Raw genomic sequence first — 18,968 nt, forward strand, 5'->3', positions numbered from 1 at the left:
TGCAGTTTATACTACTTCCTGGAGTGTGTGCATGCTGGATGCTACTACTGAGTCTTCTACAGATAAGTTTGTTCATTCATTTGGGTTTTCCTGTTTGCTGGATCCTAGGTGACCCTGACTCCCTCCGTATTAAGTGTAGGGAGCCGGTGGTCGTGTTCTCTCACTATTATAGGGTGTTCAGGTTTCATACAGTCGAGAAACGAGGATATGCAATCATCTACCATAGAGATTTTTGCATAGGCTGAGCAGTAAGGGAGAGAGCCAGGTCTGTTACAGGGCTTACCCTCTGGTTCCTTAGTTTTGGATCCAGTCAGTCGGATCTTCATTTTGTGTCTTCTAGTTTCTGTACACCTTCTGTGACAGACAGAGAGCGCTTTACATGAGAAGGGATCTTCAATCTTTTGTTCAACAATGTCTTTCTTCGGTCCCAGGACTGTAAAAGGAATGACTGTAGAGTTCTTGAGTGGGCCTGAGCCCATTTTACTGAAGATATTGTGGACGTCATGAGACATAGAATTGTCATGATTTCTCTTACAGAGGTTTTATGCAATTGTCGAAATTTTGAAATCTTCTGAATCAGATCTTCCTGCTTTTTACAGGAAGGAAGGAGGACATTAGGTGAGAATCCAGAAGTACTCCTAGAAACACTTTCCAATGATCTGGAAGCAGATTTGACTTCTGCATATTAATGATCCAACCTACAGTAGGTCTGACAAAGTCTGGATTACTATCTGCATCTGAAACAGGAGAGATTCTGTCGCTGGGGCTACAATCAATAAGTCATATACGTATGGAATCAAAAGAATTTTTGACAGATGAAAAAAACCCTGAAATCTCCACCATGACCTTTGTAAACACTCTTGGGGCAGAGCATAGGCTGAAAGGAAGGACCTGGAACTGGTAATGACTGATCCTCCCCTGAACCCAAACCGCCATCCTTAAATATTACTGGTAATCTAGATGGATTGGAATATGATAGTAGGCATCGGAGAGGTCTATTGTTGCCATAACCCAGTCTCAGGATAATAGATTGATAGTGGACCTTACTGGCTCCATCTTGAATCTCTTCAGATTTATGATTGCCCAGAATGATCAGTTTGGTTTCTTTATTAGAAAAATTGAACAATAGAAGCCTTTCTTCTCTTCTTCTTGAGGAACTTGGATTATTGCTTCCTTTTGAAGGAGAAGAGCAATCTGAGATTCTAACGCCTCCTGTCTTTCTCCCTTTAATCCTAAATTTTCCAGGTACCTGTCGGGGGGAGTACCTGATAGTTCCAGCCTGTGTCCTGATCTTATTATAGACAGCACCCATGGAGAGGTGTGAATATGTTTCCAGGCCTGAAAGAATTGTTTTATCCTTCCCACAACCTGACTTTATTTTAGCGTTATTGGGTGGCACTTGGACGGGAGGATTTTTCTGAGAAGAGGAATCCTTTACTTTTCCCCTTTGAAGACTGCCATGAACCCCCCTGAATTCTTCCTTTTTTGATCAAACCCAGGACGTCTCCGGGAGAGAAAATTACGTCTCTGATAGAAAAACTTTGACTCCGTAGAAAAGCCTTTTTTTTTCCAGGATATCATCTAAGGCTTTCCCAAATAAATGATCGTCTTCACATGAGATGGCACAGAGCTTATTTTTTTAGGCTGAATCTCCATTCCAGGACATTGACCACACCGCTCTATGAGAGGCATTCGATAAGGCTGCAGTCTTTGCTGACAATTTCACCACATCTGCCAGGAAATTTGATGCCTGCTTTAAAACCAGCATGGAGGCCAGAATATCTTCTCTAGGAATGCTTGACTGAATATGTTCCTCTAGCTGAGTCAGCCATAAAGACAGGGTTCTTGCAGTATACTGTTAGTGGCCGAGATGCCAGAACGCAGCATAGCCATAGAAGATTCGGTTTAGCGTAGGACCCGCCTGGCCTGAGACCACCTTGGCGCTTGGTAGGCGGGCACAGATGTGTTTTGATCAAAATATATTGGCTAACTGTGTCAGATTTTATCATATCAGAGTGAGGACTTTGTCCCTATATAATGCTTGCATCTACTTTATTAAGTGCATTATTACCTTATTTCTGTGATTTTCTTCAATAATATGGCCAGGGACATTCGCACATTTATATATCATACCGTGCAGGATGTTTTTATCTTAAGTTTTTCTGTGATTTTTTGGTTTATGTAGTATATGCTTGAGGGAGTGGCACCTTCAAGTGTGAATGCGCTCCTACTTTATCTTGGGAGTAGCATTCCTTTGCACTTTTGCCCTTCCTATCTCATAGACCGCATTGATTAGGTGGTACATATGGGTGTGCTTGCTCCTCCTCCCATTGGTTGCTTGATGCACATGGAGGTGACTAGGAGCAGCACACCATATGTGTGGGGTCTTCGCTCCTGAACATAGAAGCCCAATTGCTTAGGTAGGTTTACCGTAGGACCCGCCTGACTTGAGACCACCTTGGCGCTTGGTAGGCGGGCACAGATGTGTTTTGATCAAAATATATTGGCTAATTGTCTCAGATTTTATCATATTAGAGTGAGGACATTGTTCATATATAATGCCTTCATCTACTTTATTAAGTGCATTATTAGCTTATTTCTGTGATTTTTTTTTTGCCATAGAAGATTCCCAGGATTTTCTGAGCAGGGATTCACATTTCTTATCCATAGGATCCTTAGGATATCTTGGAGATCCGACCGACTGGAGCATCAACCCTTGGGGCTTTATCCCAGGAAATCATCCTCCGCAAAATGATATTTTCTTTTAAACATCCTAGATGCCGCCTGTCTTTTATCAGGATCCTTATTCTGGATTACATTTTTAATATTCGTGTATCCTGGGAAAACTCTTTTCTTTTTCTCCGCCAATCCTAAAAACATCTGATCCTGGACAGATAACGTTTTTTTTGGTCTATTCTAAATTTATTGTCGCCCTAATGGTTTTAAGTAAGGATTCAGTTTCCTCTATGGAACACAATAGCGACCTGAGGACAAGGAGCCTTCAGAGATACTAGAATTTGTATCTGAAGAAGCTTCCTCCTCATCCAGATCGGATAAATGGTCATCAATCACAAAGGGAACCGCTCTGGAGGTGGAAGGTTTAGGAGAGACTGCTGCCAATCTCGCATCAATGGCTGCTCCAATTTCCTCCTTAATTAAGGATCTTAAACTATCCACAATAGATAGGGATTCCTCCAAGACCACACTATTTATGCATCTGAGACAAAGAGATTTTTTGGTAGTAGCAGATAGCATTGTTTTACACATCTGGCATCTTCTTTTTTGTGAAGGTTCTCAAGAAGGTTTCAAGCTCTCCCTCCCTAAAAACAGCGGGGGGAGGTTAGTACAGAAACTGAGGATATCAACATTTTTATTTTTTTTTTAAGGAGAGCCGTCACCAAGAAGATCATCCCACACCCTGTACACCAATATAGAGTGAATCAGTAAAAATTACATGTCCTCCTCGAGGAGGCTTACCAGGCCGGAGGTGTCGGTGGTCTTTCTAGCAGGGTCCAGATAACCTGGGGCAGACATGCTGGTGGTCCGGAGGAGGCAAACGTCGACAATGCTCCCAAGCCGCCGATGCTGTACTGCAGAGTGCAGCCAGCTTAGCGTGCCTCCTTTTTCAAAGGTGCTGCTGGCCCGAGCACTTCAGGGAAGGCCGTGATGACGCCACACGCAGCGCGCTGTACCCGGAAGTAGTCAAGGGAACGTTCCCTGGCTCTGGGAACACCCCCATTCACCGCACCAACGATTCCCAGCCCAAAAACACAGGAACAGAAGCCCGGGGCAGCCAGCACATGCCAAAGGGGAAGGAGGAGCACTCTAAAACTGCTCCGGGAACCTTCTCCCTGCAGGAGCCCTCCGGAAGACCGGGAGAACTAAAAGCCCTGTGCAACCACGCTGATCCATACCCTGCCACCCGAGGGACAGGAAAACAACTGGTGAAGGTAAGGGGAGGGGGCTTTTATACGCTGATCTCGGTTGTTTTCCTGTCCCTGAAGAGGTGGGTATCCTCCAGGTAGTGCTGTTGTGGAGGCGTGGGGAAAGTTAGGGGTTCCGAAATGTAATGTGATTAATCAGACCAGTCCATGTTCTACCTACAGTGTACCCTAGTTACCAGGCTATACAGCCCCACACACGCAGGATGTGTTGTCCTGTGTGTCCTGACATCTATCATTGCCAGCGGTAACCCTCTCAGCAGTATGTGCTACAGTAGCTCTGAGGACTGGGATTTTTCTCTACCACAAAGTGCACTTTATGCTGTTATAAGAGTAGGGGGCTGCATACACTACAATGACAGATTCAGCATTAGAGTCTACCTGTTACTCTGAGAGTTCAATGCTCTGCTTTGTTCGGTCCATCTGATCCTCTCTCCGCTGAGTCCATCGAGAAGATCTGATGCAGTTTTCACTTTCTTTCTGCAAAGTTCTGCCTCACTGAGAAGATTCTAGGGAAATCAAATGTGAACGTTTCATCTTAATCACTTATGTTTTTCCTACACCATTTTCAGAAAGTCTGCCACTGGAACAGCAGCTAAAGTGGAGAACCACAGGGGAACCCCAAAAAAGACATTCAACTCCCACTCTCTTCTCAGAAAACTGGGATAAATAGCGCATCCAGTAATTGATATTCTGGCCAAGATTTGCTGACTGCCTTGCATTGTCCCTACTGTAAATGCGATAACTCTTCCTGCTGTAATGGGAATGGAGTGGGATGTGGAAAATCAATCACACTGTTGAAAATATCCTTTATATGGACTGCAGCACACGTACATCTGATTGAATGTCAATATCATTAACCCTTTCAAGACCGGGTGATTTAACGTTTATTTATTTATTTCCCTCCCAAAGCCATAACTTTTTTAATTTTTCATTGTGGGACAAGAGGCACTTTCTAATGGTGTAGTTTGAAGAGTGAAAAAAAATTACAAATGGGATGAAATGGGAAAAAAACGCAATCCTGCAACCGTTTTTTGTGTTTTGTGTTTACGGTGTTCCCTATATAATAAAACTGACCAGTTAGATTCATTCTCCAGGTCAGTATGAATCTGGCAATACCACATATGTATATATTTTTTTTATACTGAATTAAAAAAAACTTGACATTTAGTTTTTCTTTTAGGCTCCATTCACACGTCCGCAAAATGGGTCTGCATCCTTTCCGCAATTTTGCGGAAAGGGTGCGGACCCATTCATTCTCTATGAGGACGGAATGTGCTGTCCGCATCCACATTTGCGGATCCGCACTTCCGCATCCGTGCTTCCGTTTCCGCAAAAAAATAGAACATGTCCTATTCTTGTCCGCAATTGCGGACAAGAACAGGCATATTCTATTATGTCGGCAATGTGCGGTCCGCAAAATGCGGAACGCACATTGCCGCTTTCCGTGTTTTGTGGATCCGTGTCTCCGTGTATCCGCAAAACACATTGCGGACGTGTGAATGGAGCCTAAGTCGCCATATTCTGACCCCTACTGTATAACTTTTTTATAGTTATGTGTACAGAGCTGTGTGAGGGTGATCTGTACTTTTCAATGATACCATTTTGGGGTGCGTTCGATCTTTGATAATTTTTTAACAACATTTTTTGTGGGAAATGAAGCAACCAAAAATGGCTAATCGGCTAATTAGACTTTTTTTTTTAATTTCACCATTTTCCGTATGAGATAAATTTTTATAATTTTAATAGTATGAGCGTTTTTGCACACGTTGATACCCATAATGTGTATTTTTTTTTATCTTGGAGGAAAGGGGGGTGATTAAATTTTTATATATATATATATATATATATATATATATATTTTTTTTTTTTATAGTTCCCATAGCATTGGAGTCTATGAGGATTTTACTGTGCTTCTATGGAGCCGCAGGCAAGGGCGCCATAAAAATTACTATGCAGCAGCCTCCTATTACACAGGAGGACAGGGGCTGCTGCTAACAAGCTCTGGCTCTCTGATCTCCGCCGGGGGCAGCCAGAGTATAACTGCATTTGAAGAGTTAAATGTCCGTGACTTGCGGTCGTGGACATTAGCTGCGGGTGCCTGCTGTATGAAGCATTTTAAAATGCCTGACCCCCGACGCATTTTTACGTGGGAATCCAGGAAGGGGTTAAAGGTAGATTACAATGCAATCAGTAATTCTAAGCTCTTGCGAGCAGGGTCCACAAAGCTTTTGATCTTCTTGTTGATTAGTTTGTGGCTCTCTATGTAATGTCTAATTTTGGTTGTACATGGTCCCTCTGATAATAGAGCGCTACCGAATACAGTACAGACCAAAAGTTTGGACACACCTTCTCATTCAAAGAGTTTTCTTTATTTTCATGACTATGACAATTGTAGATTCACACTGAAGGCATCAAAACTATGAATTAACACATGTGGAATTATATACATAACAAAAAAGTGTGAAACAACTGAAAATATGTCATATTCTAGGTTCTTCAAAGTAGCCACCTTTTGCTTTGATAACTGCTTTGCACACTCTTGGCATTCTCTTGATGAGCTTCAAGAGGTAGTCACCTGAAATGGTCTTCCAACAGTCTTGAAGGAGTTCCCAGAGATGCTTAGCACTTGTTGGCCCTTTTGCCTTCACTCTGCGGTCCAGCTCACCCCAAACCATCTCGGTTGGGTTCAGGTCCGGTGACTGTGGAGGCCAGGTCATCTGGCGCAGCACCCCATCACTCTCCTTCATGGTCAAATAGCCCTTACACAGCCTGGAGGTGTGTTTGGGGTCATTGTCCTGTTGAAAAATAAATGATGGTCCAACTAAACGCAAACCGGATGGAATAGCATGCCGCTGCAAGATGCTGTGGTAGCCATGCTGGTTCAGTATGCCTTCAATTTTGAATAAATTCCTAACAGTGTCACCAGCAAAGCACCCCCACACCATCACACCTCCTCCTCCATGCTTCACGGTGGGAACCAGGCATGTAGAGTCCATCCGGTCACCTTTTCTGCGTCGCACAAAGACACGGTGGTTGGAACCAAAGATCTCAAATTTGGACTCATCAGACCAAAGCACAGATTTCCACTGGTCTAATGTCCATTCCTTGTGTTCTTTAGCCCAAACAAGTCTCTTCTGCTTGTTGCCTGTCCTTAGCAGTGGTTTCCTAGCAGATATTCTACCATGAAGGCCTGATTCACACAGTCTCCTCTTAACAGTTGTTCTAGAGATGTGTCTGCTGCTAGAACTCTGGGTGGCATTGACCTGGTCTCTAATCTGAGCTGCTGTTAACTTGCGATTTCTGAGGCTGGTGACTCGGTTGAACTGACTGACCTTCATTTTTTAAAGTAATGATGGCCACTCGTTTTTCTTTACTTAGCTGCTCTTTTCTTGCCATAATACAAATTCTAACAGTCTATTCAGTAGGACTATCAGCTGTGTATCCACCTGACTTCTCCACAACGCAGCTGATGGTCCCAACCCCATTTATAAGGCAAGAAATCCCACTTATTAAACCTGACAGGGCACACCTGTGAAGTGAAGACCATTTCAGGTGACTACCTCTTGAAGCTCATCAAGAGAATGCCAAGAGTGTGCAAAGCAGTAATCAAAGCAAAAGGTGGCTACTTTGAAGAACCTAGAATATGACATATTTTCTGTTGTTTCACACTTTTTTGTTATGTATATAATTCCACATGTGTTAATTCATAGTTTTGATGCCTTCAGTGTGAATCTACAATTTTCATAGTCATGAAAATAAAGAAAACTCTTTGAATGAGAAGGTGTGTCCAAACTTTTGGTCTGTACTGTATGTTGGTGCTAGATAAAGATCAGGGGTGGACCGGATAGACTCTACAGGGAAATTTCCAATTGGGCTGATGCCTAGGGGGCCACCCGAGCCCTCCTCACTGCCGCCAGCCAGGTATGTAATTGTAATGCCCCAGAGTGGCATTACCACCTTTGCACCCCGCCACTATGTCCTATGGTTAACTTAAAGTCATTCTATGTATTTATTTCCAGATCTCATATAATGTGCATTTCCTATTTTGCAACTGTTGTGTTAACATGTAATGTGCCTGGTTCACCAGCAGGTGGCAGCATCAATGGCATAGCTACAGGTACAGAGAATGGAGCTTTCCCTTCCATTCTAACCCCCCTTTGTGGTAATGTGGGCGTGTACAACTTCCTGCAGGAGGGGAGGGGGAGACTAATGAGAGTCGGTTCAGCTTACCCCTTTCTAGGGAAAAGTCTAGCTTACCCCGTGCTAGGGAAAGTTGCAGTTTACCCCCTGTCAAGGGAGGGTGTGCAGCAGGTGCATGTCCCTTCTGGACGTGCCTTGCCCAGGCCAGCTAGAGCACCCTAAGCTCTGCTGGATGTGGAGTCCACAGCTGGAAGCCTCTGAAGCCTGGAGTAAAGTTCCCTGGACAAACTAGAGTCAGACTACAGAGAGAAGTTGCAGCACCCAGAGAAAGCTAAGTTAGACAGCTACCCTGTCAGCACAGCAGAGTCAGAGAGCAACAGATGTAGCAGAGAGGAGTTTGCCTGCCTCAGTTAATGCCAAAGCCTGCTGGGAACCAAGACAAAGCCTGAAACTGTTTGGAGAAACATTTATGCAAAAGTAAAGCTGTTATCACATTCATCACAAGGTCTGGACTCCATTTATTTCCTCATCCCCTTCATCAACAAACCCCCTTTTTCATTGCTGTGGAGCCAATACCTGGGGTCCAGCGTATCCAGGTGGGAGCACTGTGACACGTGCACCAACATTAAGGGACATTTAGGCCACCCTATACCACTCTGTCATTCCTACCCCTGGGTACCATCCACAGTATCACTAAAAGGGGCCCTGTGCCCTTGTTGCTTTACTGCAACTGGTGTCACAAAAACAAGTACTTTTTCCTCTTAAAGGGCCCTGGGGAAGTGCCTGCAGTATAATGATCAGATGCTCTCAACAGTAATTAAAGCTGAGAGCATCAGGTACTTATGCACCTGGCCAATGGCCACAGATGTCCTTCTGAATTTAACTATATCACCATCCTCACAGTTGAATACTGCCGCTAGGGCGGCAGTATTTTGTGCAGCACTGTGGTATTTGTTTCTGCTGTGGTGGTATTTTGTGTTGCACTACTGTATTGCTGGCCCAGTCTACATGTCTTGTCCCTTCCTACATGTGTTGGTCCAACTTACTTGTGTTGCCCATCTTCTTTCACATTGGATCCACCTATGACATAGGGCCACTTTTAGGAGTTTTTTTCCCATGGCCACTTTTTTCTTTTTTAACTCGTTTTATTGAAGTTTAACAATTCAGGTATGGTACATAAACATTCATCCGGAAGCATATAATAATCACGTGACTTGTTACATATCAAAAGCGAGAGTACAATTGTTATTCATATTGATTTACATATTTGAGTGTCATTTATTTTCATGTAGTGTTAGCAATAAAGACATGGTTTTAGATTGTGACAGTTTCTCTATGTGTGTAATATGTTACATTATGGAGACATCCTAGTGGAATGCCTATGATTATTTGACAACGTCAATGAAGATGAGCACCATTCTCCCCACACCTTCTGAAATTTTTGTGGACACCCCCTATTTTTAAAAACTATCTTTTCCATAGGAACAATTTAGTTCACTAGGGACTTCCATTGTCCCAAAGTAGGTGTTCTGTCTGCCATCTAAGTGCTATTGCTTTCCTAGCGAGAAACAGAGTTTCTCCCCAAAATATTCTATTGTGGTGTGACCATATCTCCTCATCCATTATCCCCAGTATACACATCTTAGAGCACATTGGTACTGGAGCTGGGACCATAGTTGTGAGAACAGTGGTAACCTCTTTCCAAAAGTATTGCAGATAGCTACATTCCCACATCATGTGCCAGAAATCTGCAGTTGCTTGTGAACATCTGTTATGTGGAATTCTACCCATTTTATACAATCTGATCCCATGATCGATAGAGGAAGGGTATTCCACGTCTTAAATTTATCAGCAAGAGGGACTCCAGGGGTGCAATTATTTTTAGTGAATGACATAAGTGGGTCTCTGGTAATAACTATACCCAGGTATTTGAAGTTATCCACTACAGGAAGGTTATGGTATGTCAATGGCCAATCATTTGTCCAAAGAGGCATACGTGCAGATTTAGACCAGTTTATATGTAGTCCTGAGAAATAACCGAATTGTTCTATAAGCTCTATTGCTCTTGGAAGAGTAAATTCTGCATTATCTATGAATAGAATCAAGTCATCAGCATATACAGTAGACCTATTCTGTCCTCTTTTCCTCCCATTGCTATTCCCATAAACACAGAGTCCTGGTGTATTCTGAGGGCAAGATGTTCTAAGGCCACTGCGAATAATAGAGGTGAGAGGGGACATCCCTGCCTCGTGCCTCTGCTCAGTTGAAATGGTTCTGACTGGGTTCCATTGACTAATACACTGCCTGTCCCCAAAAAAAAAGTCGCCACCTGGATTTAACTAAGCAAATAGTTATGCGCCTTCTATTGGATAATTACTGCATGGGCGATTATCTTTCAGCTGGCAATAAGTTATTTAACCCCAACTGGTGCAATGAGCTGCTTCTCATTTCTTAAACAACCATGTCGAAAGACACATCTCGTGGTCGTGGAAAATATGTTAGTCTGTTTGAGAAGGGTCAAATCATTGGCATGCATCAAGCAGAGAAAACATCTAAGGAGATTGCAGAGACTACTAAAATTGGGTTAAGAACTGTCCAACGCATTATTAAAAACTGGAAGGATAGTGGGGACCTATCGTATTCGAGGAAGAAATGTGGCGGGAAAAAAATCCTGAATGATTGTGATCGGTGATCACTTAAACGTTTGGTGAAATCAAATCGAAGAAAAACAGTAGAACTCAGGGCTATGTGTAATAGTGAAAGTAAGAGCATTTCCACACGCACAATGCGAAGGGAACTCAAGGGATTGGGACCGAACAGCTGTGTAGCCGTAAGAAAACTACTAATCAATGAGGCAAACCAGAAAAAAAGTCTTCAATTTTCTAGGGAGCATAAAGATTGGACTCTGGAGCAATGGAAGAAGCTGATGTGGTCTGATGAGTCCAGATTTACCCAGTTCCAGAGTGATGGGTGCATCGGGTAAGAAGAGAGGCAGATGAAGTGATGCCCCCATCATGCCTAGTGCCTACTGTACAAGACTGTGGGGGCAGTGCTATGATCTGGGGTTGCTGCAGTTGGTCAGGTCTAGGTTCAGCAACAGTATGTGCTCCAAGAATGAGGTCAGCAACTACCTGAACATACTGAATGGCCAGGTTATTCCATCAATAGATTTGTTCTTCCTTGATGGCACAGGCATATTCCAAGATGACAATGCCAGGATTCATCAGGCTCAAATTGTGAAAGAGTGGTTCAAGGAGCATGAGACATCATTGTCACACATGGATTGGCCACCACAGAGTCCAGACCTTAACCCCATTGAGAACCTTTGGGATGTGCTGGAGAAGGCTTTGCGCAGCAGTCAGACTCTACCATCATCAATGCAAGATCTTGGTGAAAAATTAATGCAACACTGGATGGAAATAAATCTTGAGACATTGCAGAAGCTTATCGGAACAATGCCACAGCTAAAGGCGGTCCAATGAAATATTAGAGTGTGTGAGCTTTTTTTTTTGAACAGGCAGTGTATATTTGCTTTAGGATTCTTATATATTATGTGAATTCATTTAATAAACATCGGGCCAAATCCAAAGTTTTTAATGCTCCTATTAGGTATGGCCATTCCACTGAATCGAAAGGCTTTGGCTGTGTCCAGCTGTGAGATTGTGAAACAGCTATTTCTGCATAATGTCTGTACATAAACTGTCATTTGGCATTCCGGGCACTAGAGGACACTGTTTTGCAGCTACAGCCAGCTCACTCTGAGATTTGAATATGTAAAACAGATGATGACTCATGCTGCTGCCTTTGAGTGAACCAGGAAGTGTTGATCTGGCATGGTGGAAGGATGTGCTGTGAGGGACTGAATCCGATTCCATCCTGGCTTGCAGATGTCCGGCAGTTAATGGACACTCAGAAGGAGGAGAGTAGCTGTTATATCCTTTCTGTATCCAGCTCTTTTGAAAGAGAGGTTGTCCCGGGAAGACCAGTTCAGTGTGTAGCCGCACGGTTGCTGAGAAGTTGGTGGCCATCTCTGGTAGGCTGCATCCTCAGGCCCAGAACAGACACAGGTCAGTACATCTGATTACTGATTGCAATATATTGTGTGACGCCTGAAGTTACAGAGACTAGCCTAGGCCTCGCATTAGTTAGTCAGTTAGGATTTATATAGTTTTTGCTAGGCTGTACTGTACTGGACTGCAGCGCAGTTATTGACTTGCAGGCTCTGCTGCATTTGCCACCGGCTAGGGGTATCCTCTGTAGCAGTACAGCACGACTTGCAGGCTCTGCTGTGTCCTCCATCGGCTAGGCCTGTCCAGTGGGCAGGGACATTGACTGTGGGTCCGGGATATAGCATTTCTATGTATGTTTGTATTGCTTTGGTGATGCTTATGTTATTACTTGTTGTTTAAGTTTTCTGTTCTTGCATATTAAACTGGTGTCAGTGTCGCTTTCCTTGTCTGTGACTTTGCTGTATTCTGGGGAGCCCATCCCGATACACGTCTTACAACTTGGTGTAGTCGGCAGGATACAGCGACCGTTATGGACGGGAACGCGGTGGGAGATCGTCCCCCGGCACCAGTGGTGCCGGATCAGGACCCAGCCCAGGATGCACAGGCGCAAGTTCAGCTTGCCCCAAACAATATGGCTACCCCAGTAGGATACATCCCTGTAGGGGCACTGCTGCATCATCTGCCAAAGTATGACAGTAACAACATGACATTGCAGGACTGGACTGAAAGGGTGCGAAGTGCAGTTAAAATGTGTAACCTGACCCCTGAACTGTGGGCTGAGGTTGCATTGGGAGCCCTAGAGGGTGACGTCAGGCGGACAGTGATGGTAAGGCCTGACTCTGAGAGATACCCTAGAGAAGATATTCTCCCTGCTAGAGAGAGCCCAAGGGGGGCGGGCCAAAGTGGTACAGTTACGGAGTCACTTCTTTAACCGACCCCAGCGAGAGGGCGAGACCCTGATGCAATATTCCAATGCTCTACAGGAGACACTGAATGAGATACAACGACGAGACCCTGAGGCTATAGGCGCCTTCCGGGAAGTGGAACAGCTCCTACGAGATCAGTTCATAGTGGGGCTCGCCAATAAATTCCTACAAGATAAATTACAAGAGATGACCCGAACAATGGCCGATATGACATTCTACAGAGTTTATTTAGCCGCTGTAGAGAGGGAGGAAGAGCCTATACCTACGGCAGCGAGAGTGGTGAATAGCGCGCATGTTACAAGGGACCGGCCGGGATCTCAAGAATCGGAGTCCTTAAAGGGAACCTGTCATGTGGATATTTGATTATAATCTAACTAATTATATACAATCATTAACTACTAAAAAGTACCTTAGATGTATTCACTTACTGGTGTGACAGATGGTTACCTCATAATATACACACAAAGATGCCGCATGCTAATGAGCTGATTTGAGTCCAGCGTGATGTCATTGAGTCCAGTGTATATTTAATTCAGAGCTATAGCCACTCCCCTGCCCACCTGCTGCGGATTCATATGGAAAAAAAACTGTCATTCAGCAGCAGGTGGGCGGGGAGAGTCAGGAGCTCATAAATATTCATGACTCATCATTATCAGCTGGAGCTTTTCAATACAAGATGTTGGCAGATTGACTGGGTCAATTAAAGAAAGTGACCCAACATTTTGCTAAGAGAATCAGTCACTTATTTATGTTGCCCTTAGTTAGGACACCATAAAACTGGTGACTGGTTCCCTTTAAAGGATGTGGTCCAGGCCCTGCGGGCGGAATTGAAAGAGCTTCGTCTGGAAGTGTCCCAGATGAAGGTAGAACCGTCCTGGCCTCCGGAAACTGTCCCCGCACCTTGTGTCACTCCACCCAGAACAACCCCGGTGAGGGGGCTGGGCAGAAGAGGGCCCCTCTGTTGGGTTTGCCGAAAGTACGGCCATATGGCCAGAGAGTGCCCAGAACAGGTAGCATCAGAGCTGACGTTAAACTTCCGACCGCTGCAGTAGCTGGGCGTCCTGTGGCAGTGCACCAGAAGTTAAGCCCTCTGCGTGAAGAACGTGATCTGTATGCCAGAAGCCCCGTATTAGAAGCCGAGCTGGAAGGCCGAAAGGTTTGCTGTCTAGTTAATACAGGGTCAGAGTGCACTCTAATGCCTTTGGAGTTCTTTGAGAGGCACTTTGGGCATATGATGGAGCCCGAAGATGGGAGCGTCATCAGGCTGACAGCTGCCGATAATAGAGAGATGGATGTTCGAGGGATAGTCTGGATGCGGATCCGACTGTTTGGGCAAGACATCGGCAAGAAAGGGGTCGTGCTGGTGGACCATTCGTCCCGGAAAGGAATGGACGTGACCCTGGACATGAATATACTGAGAGACCTAGACCATCAACTCTATGCCAAGGAAGGGCCGAAGTACTGGCAACGGGCCACTGCACACCGGCCTACCCAGAAGGTCTTACAACAAATGGTCAGGAGCTGTGGCCTACAAAAGAGTAACCTGTCCAGACGGGCCATTGGAGACGTGAGGGTGCTACGGAGGACTCTGTTGAAGATCCCACCTCGACAGGAGCGAATATTGATGCTGCCAGTGGGGGCTGGACGACGACTGAATGGACTGGAGGTCCTGATCGAGCCCGCTTATCAAGAAGAAACGCAGATTCGCCCACTGGTAGCCTGGGCCCTTGCCATTGTGAAAGACGGATGTGTGTCTACACGCTGCTGTAATGTTCAGGACTGCAAGTTAACCGTCCCCGCAAACACCCTGCTGGCCAAAGTTTATGTGTCCGAAGGGGGTATCGCTCGACGAAGGGGCTTTACGCTGCAGCCGAATAGGAGATCAGCCTGGACCTATGCTGTGGAGGTCCATTCAAAGGAAACCCCGACAGCAGAATGGAACGGTTGAGTGATCATGGCCCGTATGGGGGTGGACTGCAGAACCCTGACCCCGGGGGAACAAAAGCTGCTGGAAGACACCCTCTTGGAATTTCAGGAGGCCTTCTCAAGACATGATGAGGACTTTGGATGTGCTACTGCCATCGAACATTAAATCCCAACCGGCGATGCTGCGCTGATCAGTGAACGCTACCGGCAGATCCCACCTAAGATGTATCAGGAGGTGAAAGATATGGTGGCCAGCATGTTGGAGAACCGGGTGATCCAGGAGAGTCAAAGTCCGTGGGCTGCTTCTGTAGTCTTGATGAAGAAGAAAGACGGGAGTCTCCGGTTCTGCGTGGATTATCGGAAGCTGAATGCTCAGACCGTCCGGGATGCCTACCCCCTTCCGCGGATTGAAGAGTCATTATCAGCCCTAAGCCAAGCTAAGTTCTTCTCAACTCTTGACTTGGCTAGTGGGTACTGGCAGGTGACGGTGGCCAAGAAGGACAAAGCCAAGACGGCCTTCATTATACCTATGGGACTCTACGAGTTCAACCGGATGCCCTTCGGCCTCTCCAATGCTCTGGGGACATTCCAGCGATTGATGGAACACTGTCTGGGGGACCTCAACTTCGAATCAGTGTTGATATACCTGGATGACATAGTAGTGTTCGGGGCTTCCTTTGAAGATCACCGTTGAAGCTGCGGCAAGTCTTGGGACGGCTACGAGACCATGGGCTCAAGATCAAGCCAAAGAAATGCCAGCTGTTCCGACAGCAGATAGAGTACTTAGGACATGTGGTCACCCAGGAGTGGGTAAAACAGGCCCTCAGCAAGGTGGAGGCCGTTCAGAAGTGGCCCCAGCCAAGTACGCTACGGGAGGTACGGGCGTTCGTGGGACTGGCCGGCTACTACAGGAGGTTTATACCCAAATTCGCTCATCTGGTGGGCCCGTTGAATGAATTGCTAAGAGGCACGGCTGGGGGCCCGAAGAAACGTCCCATCAACTGGGGGCCCAGGCAACAAGAGGCCTTTGAAGCGGTGAAAAAGGCGCTGAAAAATGCCCCGATCCTGGCTTACGAGCGGTTTGATACCCCATTCCTGCTGTATACTGATGGAAGCCTACATGGTCTGGGGGCCATCTTGTCACAAGTCCAGGATGGACGAGAAAGAGTCATCGCCTATAGGAGCCGGTCCCTAAGAGTCAGAACGCAACCCTGATAACTATAGCTCCTTTAAACTGGAACTACTGGCACTGGTGTGGGCCATGACCGAAAGGTTTGCAGAATGCCTGACTGGTGCGGAAGTGACCGTGATAGACGACAACCCGTTGGCACACCTGGAGAATGCCAAGCTCGGCGCACTCGGGCAAAGATGGTTGGCCCGCCTCTCTAAGTACCAATACCTCATCAAGTTTCGGTCCGGTAGGGAGAACGGCAACACTGATGCACTCTCTCGAGTTCCAGTAGGACAGTCGACTCAGAGAGCTGATGAGGAGTTAGAGGATACTAAAACTCCTGACCTTGGTCGCTTACCTCTGTTCCCGGATGTAGCACATTCAAATGGGGTGGCGTCTGGAATAACGCTGGTGCTGGGGAAAACTGATTGGGAGAGAGTCCAGGATAGCTGCCGGGATTTGTGGAAGGTGAAAGAATGGGTTCGGAGCAAGATCTGGCCTCGGCCAGAAGAACGAGCCCTCCTGACCCCAGAGCTGCAGTACCGGCAACAGATTGTCATTCCCATGTCATTGGGACCGTACAGTAATATGTTGAGACGTTGCAATTTTGATGAGCGGGTGTGCGTAGAGGGGGTGCCTCCTCACGCTCAGGGTATGGAGGAAAGTCCATCAGATGAGGAAGAGGAGGAATGGTGGTCCGTCCCTGCTAAAGTGTCCACAGAGGTTCCGGCCGTGGCAGGTTTGCCACCCAGATGCAATGCTCAGCAATCAACAGCTCCTCTCTTGTCAAATATGCCTGATGTCCCCAGTATTTCTGAAACCCGCATTCTGAGAAGGTCAGCGATGCCCAATGCTGATGTGCCTCCACAGCGCTATGCTTAGGATGAGCTTGTATGGGGAAAGTTGCCGAGAGCGACAACTTCTAGTGGGGTGACATGTGAGATTGTGAAACAGCTATTTCTGCATAATGTCTGTACTTAAACTGTCATTTGGCATTCTGGGCACTAGAGGCCACTGTTTTGCTGCTACAGCCAGCACACTCTGAGATTTGAATATGTAAAACAGATGATGACTCATGCTGCTGCCTGTGAGTGAACCAGGAGGTGTTGATCTGGCATGGTGGAAGGATTGTGCTGTGAGGGACTGAATCTGATTCCATCCTGGCTTGCAGATGTCCGGCAGTTAATGGACACTCAGAAGGAGGAGAGTAGCTGTTATATCCTTTCTGTATCCAGCTCGTTTGAAAGAGAGGTTGTCCCGGGAAGACCAGTTCAGTGTGTGGACAGAAGGCCTCACTATCAAGCAAGGCCGCACGGTTGCTGAGAAGTTGGTGGCCATCTCTGGTAGGCTGCATCCTCGGGCCCAGAACGGACACAGGTCAGTACACCTGATTACTGATTGCAATATATTGTGTGGCGCCTGAAGTTACAGAGACTAGCCTAGGCCTCGCATTAGTTAGTCAGTTAGGATTTATATCGTTTTTGCTAGGCTGTACTGTACTGGACTGCAGCGCAGTTATTGACTTGCAGGCTCTGCTGAGTTTGCCACCGGCTAGGGATGTCCTCTGTAGCAGCACAGCACGACTTGCAGGCTCTGCTGTGTCCTCCATCGGCTAGGCCTGTCCAGTGGGCAGTGAGATTGACTGTGGGTCCGGGATATAGCATTTCTATGCATGTTTGTATTGCTTTAGTGATGCTTATGTTATTACTTGTTGTTTAAGTAAAGTTTTCTGTTCTTGCATATTAAACTGGTGTCAGTGTCGCTTTCCTTGTCTGTGACTTCGCTGTATTCTGGGGAGCCCACCCCGGTACACGGCTTACACAGCGATGCCAAAGCCCATTGTTTATTCTCAGCTACTCCTATCTGAGCTACAACTTGTGCTCGTCTAATGTTATTAGATGTCGACCTTCCCAGAATGAAACCATTCTGGTCTCCATGCACTATAGTTGTGAAGACTTTATTCAATCTATTAGCTAATATCTTGGTAAGTACTTTATAATCTATATTTAATAAGGATATCGGTCTATAAGAGCCATACTCCAGTGGGTTTTTGTCAGGTTTCAGTAATACCACTATGGAGGTATCATACAGTGACTCTGGCAGATGTTCTTGTCGCTGAGCAGCCTTGTACATTTTATGTAGTTGCGGACCTAGCATATCTATGTATTTAGAATAAACCTTTATCGGAATGCCATCCGGACCAGGTGCTTTTCCCGGAGTCAGCTCCTTTATAGCTTCCTCCAAAAGCTCTCTATTTTGTTTGCATAACTTTGGACAGATCACTTCTTGAAGGTATTTTTCTAGGTCATGATTGGTATAGTGTACCTCAGATTTATATAGGTCTTGGTAGAATGTCCCCTCTATGTATTTTATATGTGACACCGGTGGAGCTGTGGTATTACCACGAACCACATGGACCAGTATCTTGCCTGCCTGAAAAATCATGTTTTAGTGTTTCCATAGTCTGAGAGCCATAATTTTTTCAGTTTTGGGGCGATTACCTTGGGTAGGGTATGATTTTTGTGGGATGAGATGACGGTTTTATTGGCACTATTTTGGGGTGCATGTGACTTTTTGATCGCTTGCTATTACACTTTTTGTGATATAAGGTGACAAAAAATTGTTTATTTAGCACAGTTTTTATTTTAAATTTTTTACGGTGTTCATCTGAGGGGTTAGGTCATGTGATATTTTTATAGAGCCGGTCGATGCGGACGCGGCGATACCTAATATGTATACTTTTTTTTATTTATGTAAGTTTTACACAATAACAGCTTTTTAAACAAAATGATGTTTTAGTGTCTCCATATTCTGAGCCATAGTTTATTTTATTTTTGGGCGATAGTCTCAG

The 18,968-nt window shown here is 45.5% G+C and overlaps 1 protein-coding gene across 1 annotated transcript in view; it reads right to left on the reverse strand.

Moving 5' to 3' along the window:
• The window catches only part of DNAH8 (dynein axonemal heavy chain 8), a 478,630-nt gene that overhangs the window by 81,023 nt on the left and 378,639 nt on the right, over positions 1–18,968 (reverse strand). The window contains exon 72 of the mRNA XM_044291082.1: positions 4,323–4,450. Coding sequence (XP_044147017.1) covers positions 4,323–4,450 — 128 coding nt within the window. The remainder of the gene's footprint in view (positions 1–4,322; positions 4,451–18,968) is intronic.

Source organism: Bufo gargarizans, chromosome 4, assembly GCF_014858855.1.
Source record: "Bufo gargarizans isolate SCDJY-AF-19 chromosome 4, ASM1485885v1, whole genome shotgun sequence".
Lineage (NCBI taxonomy): Eukaryota > Metazoa > Chordata > Amphibia > Anura > Bufonidae > Bufo > Bufo gargarizans.